Source organism: Pristiophorus japonicus, chromosome 1 (genome assembly GCF_044704955.1).
Source record: "Pristiophorus japonicus isolate sPriJap1 chromosome 1, sPriJap1.hap1, whole genome shotgun sequence".
In the NCBI taxonomy this organism is placed as follows: Eukaryota; Metazoa; Chordata; class Chondrichthyes; family Pristiophoridae; genus Pristiophorus; species Pristiophorus japonicus.
The window spans coordinates 122,082,633-122,099,122 of NC_091977.1; the positions used below are offsets into that span (position 1 = coordinate 122,082,633).

General features: G+C 46.0%; 1 protein-coding gene across 1 annotated transcript in view; it reads left to right on the top strand.

The window, feature by feature from the left end:
• trpm6 (transient receptor potential cation channel, subfamily M, member 6) overlaps positions 1-16,490 on the top strand; it is a 238,131-nt gene that overhangs the window by 181,004 nt on the left and 40,637 nt on the right. Inside the window, exons 30-31 of the mRNA XM_070867525.1 lie at positions 802-902; positions 14,184-14,239. Of these exons, the coding sequence (XP_070723626.1) occupies positions 802-902; positions 14,184-14,239 (157 nt within the window). The remainder of the gene's footprint in view (positions 1-801; positions 903-14,183; positions 14,240-16,490) is intronic.

Sequence of the window (16,490 nt, forward strand, 5' to 3'; positions counted from 1 at the left end):
GAAAATATCTCCTCCAGGGAACCTAATCCACTTCTCTCCAGAGTCAGGTCAGACTCGGGATTTACGCTGCCAGTTTAGTGTCAGTGCACAGCTGGAATTGCTTTGCACCAACACTAAACTTGCATTAGGATTCCAGTATGTAGCAGAGGCTGAATATCAGGGAATCCGTTTAACCATGATATTTGACCCATCCGAACTCACTCAAGGCACCACACTCAAACACAAGAGTTGAATTTTTTGTCCAATTTTTGAGCTAAATGTAATCTTTTTATAGATTTTATCTCCTTTGGTTTCCTTCTCCATTTTATGTGAGCGACAGATTTTTTGTTTTGAGTGGATTTTGGGAAATTGTCATACACGGGTCACCTTATATGTATATTGTATGCTTATTTGTTAAAGGCATATTTCTGGGAGCTCTTCTGGCAGAGAGTTGCACTACCACTAAGAGGCTTTAGGTTCACATCACACCCTAGATTAGATTTTAACAGTGTGAGGGAGGGGAGAAAATATTGGCAGAAAAGGCTATCCCATCCTGAAATGCTACAGCATCCGCAGTATTTTGCTTTTGTATCCCATTCTGAAACCTTTCAATTGATCTGGATTATTAACCTCCGTTGTGGCCAAGACCACATTCTTTTATCTCCTTTCACTGGCCTCCTACTGTACAAATAACATTTTAATGGTGATAAGCATGATTGTTCCTTGCTAAGGCTTTAGCTTCTGAATCAGGAAAAAGAAATGGAGGTCACTATATATGGACGTCAACAACATTGACATTCTTGCCCCCGTGCTTTGCTTCAGCAGGTTATGAGGCAATCAGTTCTTCAAACCAAAAAGTTCATGATGAAGATGCCAACACAATATCGAAGTCGTACAGTGATGTTTTGAGGACATCATTTGAGGTGATGTATTGTTATGCATATTTCAATGAACATCAGACGGTGTGACTTAATGTGGACAAAGTAAATCTGTAGCTATTCTTCACACAACTGAGTAGAATTAGTTTTAATTTGCATAAAAAATAGCAGTAAACAAAAATCCTCTTAGAAGTACATACTTCATCTATATATGCTAATATTATGTACAGCAGATATAAAACATTTTGTAGAAAATAAAGTGTTGGATTTTGTTTGCTTTTTAACCTGAATAATAACCCTGAAGGGAAAAAAAAGATAGCTCATTTTACAGCACTGGACTGGAAAACAATGGCCCAGATTTTGTGGTCAGCAGTGAAGGAAGAGCGCTTGCCCTTCAGCTTGCTGACAGCTGCGTGCAGAGTTTTCTTGGGCTTTTGAGTGGAAACTTGCTCTAATCCGGCGTCCATTAAACGGGAGGGCACGCTGCCAACTATGCATCGGAGAGAAGGGGCCACCACTTCACCACCAGGGAAAGGGGTGCCGTGGCAGCAGCCCAGCACAGAACAAAGTGCCGGGCTGCAACATCGCGACACGGACCCCGCGAATTGTACAAAGCAAGGCCATTTTATAAAAAGTGTGTGCCGCATATCCCCATTAATTTTCACCCCACGAAGCTGGGTGTGGCCCGGACCGCGACCCCGTGGAGCTAGGTGTGGCCCGGATCGCGACCCCGCGGAGCTGGGTGTGGCCCGGATCGCGTCCCTGCGGGCAGGGTGTGGCCCGGATCGTGGAGCTGGGTGTGGCCCAGATCGCGACCCCGCGGAACTGGGTGTGGCCCGGATCACGACCCCGCGGGCAGGGTGTGGCCCGGATCGCGGAGCTGGGTGTGGCCCAGATCGCGGCCCGCGGAGCTGGGTGTGGCCCGGATCGCGACCCTGCGGAGCTGGGTGTGGCCCGGATCGCGACCCCGCGGAGCTGGGTGTGGCCCGGATCGCAACCCCGCGGGCAGGGTGTGGCCCGGATCGTGACTCCGCGGGCAGGGTGTGGCCCCGGATCGCGACCCTGCGGGAAGGGTGTGGCCCGGATCGTGGAGCTGGGTGTGGCCCAGATTGCGACCCCGCGGGCAGGGTGTGGCCCGTATCGCGGAGCTGGGTGTGGCCCAGATCGCGATCCCGCGGGCAGGGTATGGCCCGAATCGCGGAGCTGGGTGTGGCCCAGATCGCGACCCTGTGGGCAGGGTGTGGCCCGGATTGCGACCCGCGAAGCTGGTGGCCTCACGTGACGCTACCAAATTTTCGCTCCGGGGTGAAAATGGGTCGCTGCGTCATCCCGGCGCAGCAGCCAGGGGCGCTACTGGTTTACACCTCCTGCGGAATTTCATGGGAGGCAATAGTGGCCCTGGGCGAGAAGTTGTTTGCGTCCCGGGAGGTGTAAACAACACGAATTTCTCCCCCTTTGCCTTCTTGGACAGATTTGTGTGCGCCTTTGGAAGTGGCTTAGTAAGTTATGGTGAGACATAAGGGCACCACCCGCAATGCTGATGAGTATGAAAGGAATGGCTTGGGAATTGCGGGGGTGGTTTATGGAGCTGGTGTGGGCTGGTGCCAACCTGGCACATGTGGTAGTCAGGGTGTACAGCATCAACTGAAGTAAATCTGGCCATGGCGAGGTCATCCCTGGCCTCCCGAGCAGCAATGTGGTCAGGTGCTGATGTCCTGTGCAGCATCAGGTGATTGCGGAGAAGGTTGGTGTTGTTGTTGGTGCTGCTGATGTGCCTGGTGATGATGGTATTGGGCTGATCGTGGTGGGATTCTGAGGAAAAAGTTTTTTTATTTCAAGGGCACTGATGCTGCTGGCATAGATAGCTGCTGAAGTTGAGATGACAGAAGCGATCTGTCAATGATGAGAGAGGTTGCTCCAAGGATGTGACTGTTGTTAGAGAGTTTACTCCAAACACTTCCAACCTTCTGAAAGCTCAAAAGTGTGCTCCAAATCCTGAAGACTTTAGCTTCTAACATTGGAAAGTGAACAGCTGTGAAATGGTAGTTTTTAATACAACATTTGTAACTGTCATCTATTCAATGCAAAGGAGAGTTGTTGAAAAATCGACCTACTTACCTGACGTGATCCCAGAGCGATGTGGACCTCCTGAAAAATTTGGAAAAATGGTTAGTAGGTGATAAAATGGTGTTCAACTACCTTTAAACACCCTCTTAACTCAATTGACTCACCTGCCTCTCAGTGCCAGGTCTGTAAAGGGCAGGCAGACCCGACACTTGGGAAACTTACACGGAGGCAGGTTCAACATAAGAACAACATAAGAATTAGGAACAGGAGTAGGCTATCTAGCCCTTCGAGCCTCCTCCGCCATTCAATAAGATCATGGCTGATCTGGTCGTGGACTCAGCTCCACATACCCGCCCTCTCCCAGTAACCCTTAATTCCCTTATTGGTTAAAAATCTATCTATCTTTGACTTGAAAACATTCAATGAGCTAGTCTCAACTGTTTCCTTGGGCAGAGAATTCCACAGATTCACAACCCTCTGGGAGAAGAAATTCTTTTTCAACTCGGTTTTAAATCGGCTCCTCCGTATTTTGAGGCTGTTCCCCCTAGTTCTAGTCTCCTCTACCAATGTAAACGACCTCTCTGCCTCTATCTTGTCTATCCCTTTCATGATTTTAAATGTTTCTATAAGATCACCCCTCATCCTTCTGAACTCCAAGGAGTAAAGACCCAGTCTACTCAATCTATCATCATAAGGTAACCCCCTCATTTCTGGAATCAGCCTAGTGAAACGTCTCTGTACCCCTTCCAAAGATAGTATATCCTTCCTTAAGTAAGGTGACCAAAACTGCACGCAGTACTCCAGGTGCGGCCTTACCAATACCTTATACAGTTGCAGCAAGACCTCCCTGCTTTTGTACTCCATCCCTCTCGCAATGAAGGCCAACATTGCATTTGCCTTCCTGATTACCTGCTGCACCTGCAAACTAACCTTTTGGGATTCATGCACAAGGACCCCCAGGTCCCTCTGCACCACAGCATGTTGTAATTTCTCCCCATTCAAATAATATTCCCTTTTACTGTTTTTTTTCCCAAGGTGGATGACCTCACACTTTCCGACATTGTATTCCATCTGCCAAACCTTAGCCCATTCGTTTAACCTATCCAAATCTCCTTGCAGCTTCTCTGAGTCCTCTACACAACCCGCTTTCCCACTAATCTTAGTGTCATCTGCAAATTTTGTTGCACTACACTCTGTCCCCTCTTCTAGGTCATCGATGTATATTGTAAACAGTTGTGGTCCCAGCACTGATCCCTGTGACACACCACTAACCACTGATTTCCAACCGGAAAAGGACCCATTTATCCCGACTCTCTGCTTTCTGTTCACCAGCCAATTCTCTATCCATGCTAATACATTTCCTCTGACTCCGCGTACCTTTATCTTCTGCAGTAACCTTTTGTGTGGCACCTTATCGAATGCCTTTTGGAAATCTAAATACACCATATCCATCGGTACACCTCTATCCACCATGCTCGTTATATCCTCAAAGAATTCCAGTAAGTTGGTTAAACATGATTTCCCTTTCATGAATCCATGCTGCGTCTGCTTGATTGCACTGTTCCTATCTAGATGTCCAGCTATTTCTTCCTTAATGATAGTTTCAAGCATTTTCCCCACTACAGATGTTAAACTAACTGGCCTATAGTTACCTGCCTTTTGCCTGCCCCCTTTTTTAAACAGAGGCGTTACATTAGCTGCTTTCCAATCCGCTGGTACCTCCCCAGAGTCCAGAGAATTTTGGTAGATTATAACGAATGCATCTGCAATAACTTCCGCCATCTCTTTTAATAACCTGGGATGCATTTCATCAGGACCAGGGGACTTGTCTACCTTCAGTCCCATTAGCCTGTCCAGCACTACCCCCCTAGTGATAGTGATTGTCTCAAGGTCCTCCCTTCCCACATTCCTGTGGCCTGCAAATTTTGGCATGGTTTTTGTGTCTTCCACTGTGAAGACCGAAGCAAAATAATTGTTTAAGGTCTCAGCCATTTCCACATTTCCCATTATTAAATCCCCCTTTTCATCTTCTAAGGGACCAACATTTGCTTTAGTCACTGTTTTCCGTTTTATATATCTGTAAAAGCTTTTACTATCTGTTTTTATGTTTTGCGCAAGTTTACCTTCGTAATCTATCTTTCCTTTCTTTATTGCTTTTTTAGTCATTCTTTGCTGTTGCTTAAAATTTTCCCAATCCTCTAGTTTCCCACTAACCTTGGCCACCTTATACGCATTGGTCTTTGATTTGATACTTTCCTTTATTTCCTTGGTTATCCACAGCTGGTTATCCCTTCTCTTGCCGCCCTTCTTTTTCACTGGAATATATTTTTGTTGCGCATTATGAAAGAGCTCCTTAAAAGTCCTCCACTGTTCCTCAATTGTGCCACCGTTTAGTCCTTGTTTCCAGTCTACTTTAGCTAACTCTGCCCTCATCCCACTGTAGTCCCCTTTGTTTAAGCATAGTACGCTCGTTTCTGACACAACTTCCTCATCCTCAATCTGTATTACAAATTCAACCATATTGTGATCACTCATTCCGAGAGGATCTTTTACGAGGAGATCGTTTATTTTTCCTGTCTCATTACACAGGACCAGATCTAAGATGGCTTGCTCCCTTGTAGATTCTATTACATACTGTTCTAAGAAACAATCTCATATGCATTCTATGAATTCCTCCTCCAGGCTACCCCGTGCGATTTGATTTGACCAATCGATATGTAGATTAAAATCCCCCATGACTACTGCCGTTCCTTTTTCACATGCCTCCATTATTCCCTTGATTATTGCCCGCCCCACCATGAAGTTATTATTTGGGGGCCGATAAACTACGCCGACCAGTGACTTTTTCCCCTTACTATCTCTAATCTCCACCCACAATGATTCAACATTTTGTTCATTGGAGCCAATATCATCCCTCACAACTGCCCTGATATCATCTTTTATTAACAGAGCTACCCCACCTCCTTTCCCTTCTTGCCTATCTTTCTGAATCGTCAGATACCCCTGTATGTTTAATTCCCAGTCTTGGCCACCTTGCAACCATGTTTCTGTAATGGCCACCAAATCTTACCCATTTGTAATGATTTGTGCCGTCAACTCATTTACTTTATTTCGAATGCTGCGTGCATTTAGGTAGAGTGTTTTCATCCTAGTTTTTAAACCATGATTTTTAGTTTTGACCCCTCCTGCAGCCCTTTTATATTCAGTAGCCCTTTTTGTGTCTTGCCTTTGATTTCTCTGCCCTCCACTTTTACTCATCTCTTTTCTGTCTTTTGTTTTTGTCTCCTTTTTGTTTCCCTCTGTCTCCCTGTATTGGTTCCCATCCCCCTGCCATATTAGTTTAACTCCTCACCAACAGCACTAGCAAACACTCCCTCTAGGACATTGGTTCCGGTCCTGCCCAAGTGCAGACCATCCAGTTTGTACTGATCCCACCTCCCCCAGAACCTGTTCCAATGCCCCACGAATTTGAATCCCTCCCTGCTGCACCACTGCTCAAGCCACGTATTCATCTGTGCTATCCTGCAATTCCTACTCTGACTAGCACGTGGCACTGGTAGCAGTCCCGAGATTACTACTTTTGAGGTCTTATTTTTTAATTTAGCTCCTAGCTCCTTAAATTCGTCTCGTAGGACCTCATCCCTTTTTTTACCTATGTTGTTGGTACCAATGTGCACCACGACAACTGGCTGTTCTCCCTCCCTTTTTAGAATGTCCTGCACTCGCTCGGAGACATCCTTGACTCTTGCACCAGGGAGGCAACATACCATCCTGGAGTCTCGATTGCGGCTGCAGAAACGCCTATCTATTCCCCTTATGATTGAATCCCCTATCACTATCGCTCTCCCACTCTTTTTCATGCCCTCCTGTACAACAGAGCCAGCCACCGTGCCATGAACTTGGCTGCTGCTGCTCTCCCCTGATGAGTCATCTCCCTCAACAGCATTCAAAACAGTGTATCTGTTTTGCAGGGGGATGACCAGATGGGACCCCTGCACTACCTTCTTTGTACTACTCTTCCTGCTGGTCTTCCATTCCCTAGCTGACTGTGGATCCTTCTCATGCGGTAAGACCAACTCACTACATGTGACACTTATGTCATTCTCAGCATCGTGGATGCTCCAGAGTGAATCCATCCTCAGCTCCAATTCCGTAACGCGGTCCGTCAGGAGATGGAGGCGGATACACTTCTGACACACGTAGTCGTCAGGGACACCGGAAGTGTCCCTGAGTTCCCACATGGTACAGGAGGAGCATATCACGTGACCGAGCTCTCCTGCCATGCCTTAAACCTTAGATACACTTAAATTGGTAACAACAATGTTACAGTTTACTTACTGATATAAAAAATAAAAAGAAAAGCTACTCACCAATCACCAGCCAATCACTTACCCCCTTGGCTGTGACGTCACCTTTTGATTCCTTTCTACTTCTTTTTTGCTTTCTCTCCCGCTGTAGCTGCACAAGTACGCCTTTTATAGGCCGCTCCGACGCTGCTCCCACCTCTCACCAACTGCCGCTGGCTCTCGAGCTCCCGCTGGGCCTTTTATAGGCCGCTCCGACGCTGCTCCCGCCTCTCACCAACTGCCGCTGGCTCTCGAGCTCCCGCTGGGCCTTTATAGGCTGCTCCGATGCTGCTCCCGCCTCTCACCAACTGCCGCTGGCTCTCGAGCTCCCGCTGGGCCTTTATAGGCCGCTCCGACGCTGCTCCCGTCTCTCACCAACTGCCGCTGGCTCTCGAGCTCCCGCTGGGCCTTTATAGGCCGCTCCGACGCTGCTCCCGCCTCTCACCAACTGCCGCTGAGTGGGATACCGCCCCACTGTCAATCTGTTACTGCCTCCGAACCCACCCTCTGAGCGCTGGCAAAATCCAGCCCGCAGAGTCTAAACCAGGAAGTATAAAGTTGGAATTAAATAATCCACAGTGCAAAATAAAGGTTGGGAAAGTCAGATGGGATTAAGAGAAAGAGATAAAAGAGATAAATAGAAAAAGTAAAAAATAATCATTTTTGTTTTTTAAATCTCCAAGACTCTGAGCTGGAAATTAGGCTCCGTAGCACCTGAAACTTCATTGCTATGGGTGCCGTTTTGTGCCAGAAATGACATCCACACCACGTGCACACACATCTAGTGCGTGCCGATGTGGGCGCCATCTTGGTAAGGGCAGTAGGGCGGGCGCTAGGAGCATGCGCTGGAGCAAATTGTATAGGCAGATTGTGGTGTAAATCAGCGTGCACTTGCTCCCAGTCATGGGTGCGTGTAATGTCTGTAAGCTTGTAATGTTTGTAGCTCCACACTGTGGATGTGGACGTATTATGTACTGCAAGTGCAGGGTTAATAATAAACGGAACTAGGCAGATTTCCGGAGACTTCCGAGAGAGCTACTGGCCATGTTAGGAAGCTGTGTCTGCTGTGCTCTATGAATATATCACATTTGGCGATTGAGATGGGATTTTTCAGATGATTTAAAGCTGAAATTTTGTTGGGGAAGGATTCAGCCAGCTGACAGAGAGACTTTGGAAGTTTCTGTCTTTGAAAAAAGCTACAAAATCCGAGGTAAAATACAGCACACGGTGTGAACAGCTAGAGATTAAAATGGCAGGTGGATTGGGACATTTGGGTGAATATAGACACGATGGGAACGTTTTAAAGTGTCTGTGGATCGGCTAGAAATGTATTTCATTGCAAATAACATAATCAAAGTTCCAGACAATGCAGTCCAGAATCAGGCTGTGTTGGCACGTAAGAAAGCGATTTTTCTTATCGGAGGCGGGTCCGACATTATATGAAACCCTTGTAAATCTGCTTGTGCCTGACGAGCCAAAGGACACAATGCTTAAAGAGATTTTAATGAAGCTGGAGCAGCACTATAACCCCAAATTGTTAGAAATTGCTGAAAGCTATCGTTTCGGGATTTGGAATCAAAAAGCTGATGAAAGTATCAGTGATTACATCGTAGCATTAAAAAAGCTTTCGATGCACTGTAATTTTGGAAACTTTCAAAACCGAGCATTACGGGATCGTTTTGTTTGTGGGGTGAAAAATGATGCGATCAGAAGGAAGTTATTGACGACGGATGACTTGACTTTTAAGATTGCTTGTCAGACAGCGAGACCGATGGGCAACAATATTCCCGAGAATTAAATAATGATTATGGTCGCCAGTCAACCGAGGTAAATCACCTGCAGGTTCAAAGTAAAAGATGGGGGCCCAAAGTCTCAGAAACTGGAAATTCTAACAGAGCATCGAAGTCGTGCTATAGGTGCCTGGGACAACACATTGCTCAAAGTTTTCCATATGTGAAGATAGAATGTTTCTTCTGCAGAAAGACTGGGCATCTTGCAAAGGCATGCTGACTGAAGGGTAAACCAGCTTTTAAAGCTATGAGTCCAGCGTTCAAAGCTATGAGTAGAAATCCAAAGAGACTACATAGCATGGAAGAACAACAACAGGACGAGGAGATGTTAGAGTTACACGTCATCAGGAGCACGAGGTTAACAGACAGCGATTCGGAAAGCATCAAAATCCACATAGATGTTGCGGGATTCAAGATACCAATAGAAATTGACATGGGTGCATCCATGAGTGTAGTACCGGAGTCACTATACCGCGAAAAATTGCGTGATTTTCAACTGGAGAAATCCAAGATAGAGCTGCGAGGCTACTCGGGAGAGAAAATTCCTGTGGTAGGTCGTATCTCCGTACCGGTGAAATATAAAGATCAATTTCAGAACTTGCCTCTAATAGTAGTGAAAGGAGCCAAGTCTGCCTTACTAGGAAGAAATTGGTTGAGCTCACTGAAGCTGGATTGGAGTAAGATTTTCTGTGTGGAAGCGAGATTTTCATCAACGGATGAGGTTATCAAGAAGTATCCGAAGGTGTTCTGCGAAATGGGCAGTCTGATCCAAGGCTTCAAGGCAAGTGTCAGGGTACAGAAGGACGCTAGATCGGCTTACTACAAGCCACGTTCCGTACCATATGCATTCCAGGAGAAAGTTGAGCAAGAACTCAAAAGACTAGAGACTGAGAACATTATTTGTAAGATAGATCGATGTAATTGGGCTACACCCATTGTTGTTGTACCTAAGTCCAATGGTAAGGAAAGATTGTGTGGTGATTATAAGGTAACCATAAACCAGGTTCTAGAGGGTAATGTCCCCAATACATTGCCGAATATAGAAGATTTGTTCACAACACTGACAGGTGGTTAGATCTTCTCAAAACTGGATCTTATGAATGCCTACTTACAGCTTGAACTAGATGAGGAGTACAAGTCATGTTTGACTATAAATACTCATTTAGGCCTATATCAATTTAATAGGCTACCGTTTGGAGTGTCTTCCGCCCCTGCCATATTCCAAGTGGTGATGAACCAGATTTTGCAAGGTATTGAAGGGGTAGTATGTTATTTGGACAACATACTAATTTCAGCACCAAATAGGCAAATTCATAATAACATATTGAATGAAGTCCTCAAACGGCTAGAGAAGCACAGAGTACGAGTGTCTGCTCGTAAGTGTGAGTTATTTAAAAACTCAGTGGAGTACTTAGGGTACAGAGTAGACAAAGATGGTTTACATCCAACCATGGAAAAATTGGATGCAATTAGAAATGCACCCACTCCCAGGAATATCACTGAATTTCGTTCATTCTTGGGTCTTTTGAACTATTATGGGAAGTTCCTACCAAATTTGACTACAGTATTACATTCACTGAATGAACTTTTGAAAAAACAGGTCCATTGGAAGTGGTCAAAAGAATGCGATACAGCATTCAAGGAGTGTAAAAGCAAATTGGTAGAGAGCACCATGTTAGTTCACTATGACATATCGAAGGAGATTAAGCTAGCATGTGATGCCTCTCCATATGGAGTTGAGGCAGTAATCTCTCATGTATTAAGTAGTGGGGAGGAGAGACCAATTGCTTTTGCTTCACGCACTCTCAATGCCAGTGAGAGTAACTATGCACAAATTGAAAGGGAAGCTTTGGGGTCAAGAAGTTTCCCAAATACTTGCACGGTCACAAGCTTACCATCGTTACGGACCATAAGCCCCTTACAGCAATCCTCCATCCAAAGTCCCCAGTTCCAACATTAGCTGCAGCCCGAATGCAGAGATGGGCTTTGATTTTGTCAGCATATACATTTAATATTGAATACAGACGATCAGCTGATCACAGTAATGCTGATGCAATGTCTAGATTGCCTTCCCCATCACAAGTTACACCCAATAGGGAAGAAGTGTTTTATTTTTCATACATTGATGAACTGCCAGTCACAGCTGAAGAGATTGGTAGAGCAACCAAACATAACCCAGTGGTGCCAAAGGTGTATGAGTATATTGCAAATGGATGACCAAACCAGGTAACAGACAAAGATACACCAGTAGCAAATCCTAAATCCAGTGTACTGGAAACAAATCCTGGAGAGAATCCGAATAAAAGTCTGAGTCCGAGTCAGGAAAACAAAGAGCCTGAAGTTAGAGTGTGTTCAAATGAAAATCAGGGAAATTCCATGGAGGAAAACGTTCCTCAGAATGAGTCTCAAATGAGTGTGAAATCGACACCATGTTTGGAAGATTCTGTTCAAGAGCGAAGGTATCCTCTTCGAAACAGAAAACAAGTGATAAAGTTAAATTTGTAAATATGGAAAAAAAAAGTTTATATCCTGTGTTATGTATAAACCTGAAAGTTATGTATGATGTTTGTTATGATGGCTTTTTCATTAAGGAGGGAGAAGTGTAATGTTTGTAGTTTCAGACTGTGGATGTGGACGTATTGTGTACTGCAAGTGCAGGGTTAATAATAAACAGAACTAGGCAGATTTCCGGAGACTTCCAAGAGAGCTGCCTGCCATGTTAGGAAGCTGTGTGTGCTGTGTTCTGTGAAAATATCACAGTGCGCTAGTTGTCCTCTCCCTCGGCCTGCAGTATGACAGAGAGATGGAGCAGAGGCAGCGAAGAAGAGGACAAGCTGCTCGCAGCGGGAGGAGGAGGAGGGGGAGAAGGGCTCTCAGCAGGGAAGCTTTACCCACCTAGAGTCTTCTGGGAGCAATTCTCTTACCTAAACCTGAGCCAGGAGTAGTGTGTGAGGCTTTACGAAGGATGTGCTCACTGAACGCTGCCAGCTCTTGCAACCAGACCTGCAGCCTCACACCAGGGCAAGGACAGCGCTGCTAGTGGCTGTGGAGGTGCCTGTGGCCCTGAATTTCCTCATGTGGGGATCCTTCCAGGTCGGAGCAGACGACATCTACAACATCTCTCAGTTCGTCATTCACTGCTGTATTAGAGAGGTGACAGATGTTGTTTAATTGTTGTTTTTCCTCCTCTCCCTCTTTTCCCCAGCCAGTAGAATGAGCTGCTGCAGGCTGAATGCAACCCCCCACCTTACAAGGTGCAGCGGCCTTTAAGAATTTCATGTTAGCTTTAATTGGTGCTAGCCGCCTGCTGAGTGTTTAGTCTCCCATCAGCACGATCGACTCTGGGCTGAACGCCACAATCATGCCAATCAGCAGGCAGCAAGAAGTTGGCGTGATATCTACATTTCTTTGAACGGGTGCGGGATGATTGAGCCTCGTGACCCCCACACCGTTTTCAGGGCCACACTAATTTCTAGGCCATTAACTTCTGAAGGACTGCGACTCCGCACTTGTAAAATTAAATTTTCAGGGCCATAGGGGTTCTTTTGGCAGTAATTGTTGCTTATCACGCCGTTAAAAATTCACTTACTCCTGAATGCACCAACCCTAACTTTTACTGCCGTCTTTAGTGGAGAACTAGTGGGAAGTACTGCAACTTCATGCCTTTGCATTAATTTCAGTGCTGAGCCTAAGGTCTGCTCCAGTGCACCATGTGGAGGAGTGGGTTATCTCTGACAGCAACTTCCCGAGTTCCACGTTTAACTGTGCATATGGGGAAGCCAGAAGTTGCTGTCAAATTTACTGTTATAATGGTGAGCGCTGACAGCCTCACTGTTATTCCTATTGCAAACTCCAGCCTAATCCTGTTTCACAGGTTTACTGTCTTGATGCAGATGATAATGTGAAAATCAATCATCAGTACAGATGAGGTTTGATTCCTGGTCTCAGCTGGAGTAACAGTAGGGGTGTGACAACCATCCTCGGTGTTCCTGGGGAAGAGAGGGGGTATGAACCTGGAATTCCAGTTCCGTATCATTAGTCAGGGACCTCTGCTGGAAATATATGCAATTGTACGTCAAGTGAAAAAAGGCCCCTGGCAGAATTAGCGGCACCAAGGGGAGGGAAGCTAATTTGCATCCCCTCAACAAGTGACTACCATTAAGGGCACTTCTCGATTGCTCACCTTGACTCACAGTCCAGCAAAAGCTACCTGTATTGGAGGCAGTTCACTCATGCCCCCAGCTCCTAAGCTACCGCTAAACTAATATTTTTTTGAATTGATCTTGCCACCTTTGGGGATACAAGCTACAATCCTGCCCTGGATTCACCTCCTCCAGGTGGGGCCCACTTCGGCTCCTCAGAAAGCCTTTACGGTTTGTCTCCATTTAGCATTCCGGCCTCCAAACTTACGCTGGATTCCCGTGAGGCCAAAGACCCAGGAGCTCCCAGTGCAGGGAAGTCTTTCCCCATCCACGTCAATGGCCTTGCTTGAAATGGGCGGAGGCTTTGTCCCTAAGTGAAGCCACAGGAAATTCCTGCACATGCCCATGATGCAGTGTATCTGGGTCCAGGCCGAGTTCCAGGCAAAGATGGTGGCCATTCCACTGGAGTTACAGCAGGAGTCAACTGGCATGGCCAAGGAATTTCACCCACTTTATTTTCAGTTGTGCACAATAGGTCAGTGCAAGTAAATTCTGCATTCAAACATTTAACTATCATTTGGGAATCAAGGGGCATGAGGGACTTGTCCAGAAAAAAAGAGGCAACTAACAATAATTGTCTGCTAACTTTGGAAATATATAGAAAAAACTAATCTTTCCGGGTGACAGCTCTCTTGATGAGAAAAACTTCCCATCAGACACCAATTATTTAATAGATTCAAGTCAGACATCAACAACGGCAGCAAGAGGAGGTGTTTGACGCAAGACAAACATTTCTGAATCTTGCTATATTATTTTTCTGTGCTGATGGTTTTGTGGGCTGGTTGTGTCCCTCAGCTAGTATTCGGTGCTGTGTAAACTAAGTTATTCGCTACAACCTCTGACCAGTACTGAGAAACAGAATGAAAAAAATAACTCCAAGATGTATAAAACCAAATTAATAGAATATTTCTCAATTTTCAGGATTTAACTGAAGATACATTTTGGCAAAGTAGAAGTAACCTAAGTCGGAAATCCTCGTAAGTATTTCAGTGATTTTCTATATTAGAAGACCACTTTTATACTATATATGTGCCATTTTCTATTGATAAGGCAGGAATGAATTTCCAGTAGATCTCACCTACCATACTACACCAGGTCACACGACATATGAACAGTCACTGCACTCAAATACTTTGCTTACAGTAAGATCGATCTTCAAAAGTGATTCATTGTATGAAGTGCTTTGAAATGTTTTCACATAATAAGGTACTAAGAACTAGAAATTCTGTTGTGCCCTGTTTGGGGCGAAAACTTGAAATCTGTGAAAAGTATCGCCGGGCGATTAATTCTTTTTTGATCCCGGGAAATTCAGCTTTCGGGCTCCAAGAGGTAAGTGGAGCACTAAATCAAGTGCTAACCACTTCTCTGAGGGCACTAACGTGTGTGAGGGGGGCAGTAGTAGCAGAGCGCTGAAGAATGTGCAGGGCAGTGCTACCAGCATCAGAGGCTCCTTCCCTCACTTAAAGGGAAGGGCCAATGATGGTTTGCAATATTCTTGTCGTCAGTTCTATGTGGCTAGGGGACCTGCACGACTGCCATTGCAGCTCCAATCATGCTCCGAGAGTGCAAGACATAGACATCGCGCAGCACTGAGGCTTCAAAACCTTTCAGCACGCACCAGGCTGGTGCAAAGAATAAGGCTTGGCCTACCTGAACACCACTGCCTTTAATTATCGCTCCCCAAACGGCCAGCTGAGGTGACAACACCTCCTCTTGCTGCCGTTGTTGATATCCAGCGATGCAGCAGGGGTTGGGAGTGAGTTTTACATCTGGGGCAGTAACGGAGTGCTGCGCAATTGATGATGTCACAACCTACGGGGCGCTAGTGACCAAGGCGGCAAGTGTTAGCACCAGTGCAAAGCAGGCAGAGACGTTCGCGGGCATTGCTGAATTTGCCGCGCCGGGATAGTAATCCCTTAGCATCCCGTTACACGGGAAGGTGGCGTGGGAAAGGGAGGGGCTGTGGATGGCGTCAACTTGAAACGTTAACACCGTTTCTCACTCCACAGAGGCTGCCTGACCTACTGAGTACTTCGAGCATTTTCTGTTTTTTATTTCAGATTTCCAGCATCCGCAATATTTTACTTTTAACTTGAAGTCACCATACCAAGGTCCTTTCCATACAATAATTGTTTGTGGCAGGATAATAAATGTACATATTCTGCTGCTACTAATGCTAATTTAGAAATATTATTCCTTTTATGGAATCAGTGTGTACTGCTGTTTTGGTTTTCTCTGTTGCTGTGGTATATCTCCCATATATAGCTTACTAGTTTGTTAGTACAAGGACCTGGATTATAAGTGGCTCTACTGTTAGTTCTAAAGTAATTTTAGTGAAGATGATGAGCATTTAAAATAAAATGCATTGGAGTTTGATTGGGTAACTGAAGATCTGGTTACAAGCCTTGTGTTTTTTCAGTTTTTCCCCCCATATCCTGGAGGCATTGATTCACGCTGGGGTATTGAACATAAGAACATAAGAAATAGCAGCAGGAGTAGGACATTTGGCCCCTCAAATCTGCTCCGCCATTCAATAAGATCATGGCTGATCTGATCTTGATGGCAGATTTGAGGGCCTGGTCTTCAAACACTCTTTTTTTCCTCAGGCGGCCAAAGGCTGCACTGGAGGCGGTGTTGAATCTCGACGTCGCTGTCTGCCCTGGTTGATAAGAGGGCTCCGAGGTATGGGAAATGGTCCACATTATCCAGGGCCGCACCGTGGACCTTGATGACTGGGGGGCAGTGCTGTGCTGCGAGGACAGGCTGGTGGAGGACCTTTGTCTTACGGATGTTTAGCGTAAGGCCCATGCTTTCGTATGCCTCAGTATATACGCCGACTATGTCCTGGAGTTCAGTCTCTGTATGTACGCAGGCGCAAGTGTTGTCCGCATACTGTAGCTCGACGACAGAGGTTGGATTGGTCTTTGACCTGGTCTGGAGACGACAAAGGTTGAACAGGTTCCCACTGGTTCTGTAGTTTAGTTCCACTCCAGCGGGGAGCTTGTCGACTGTGAGGTGGAGCATGGCAGCGAGGAAGATTGAGAAGAGGGTTGGGGCGATGACACAGCCCTTTTTGACCCCGGTCCAGACGTGGATTGGATCTGTAATGGATCCGTTGGTAAGGATCACGGCCTGCATGTCGTCATGGAGCAGGCGGTAGATGGTGACGAACTTTTGGGGGCATCCGAAATGGAGGTGGATGTTCCACAGACCCTCACGTTTGACAGT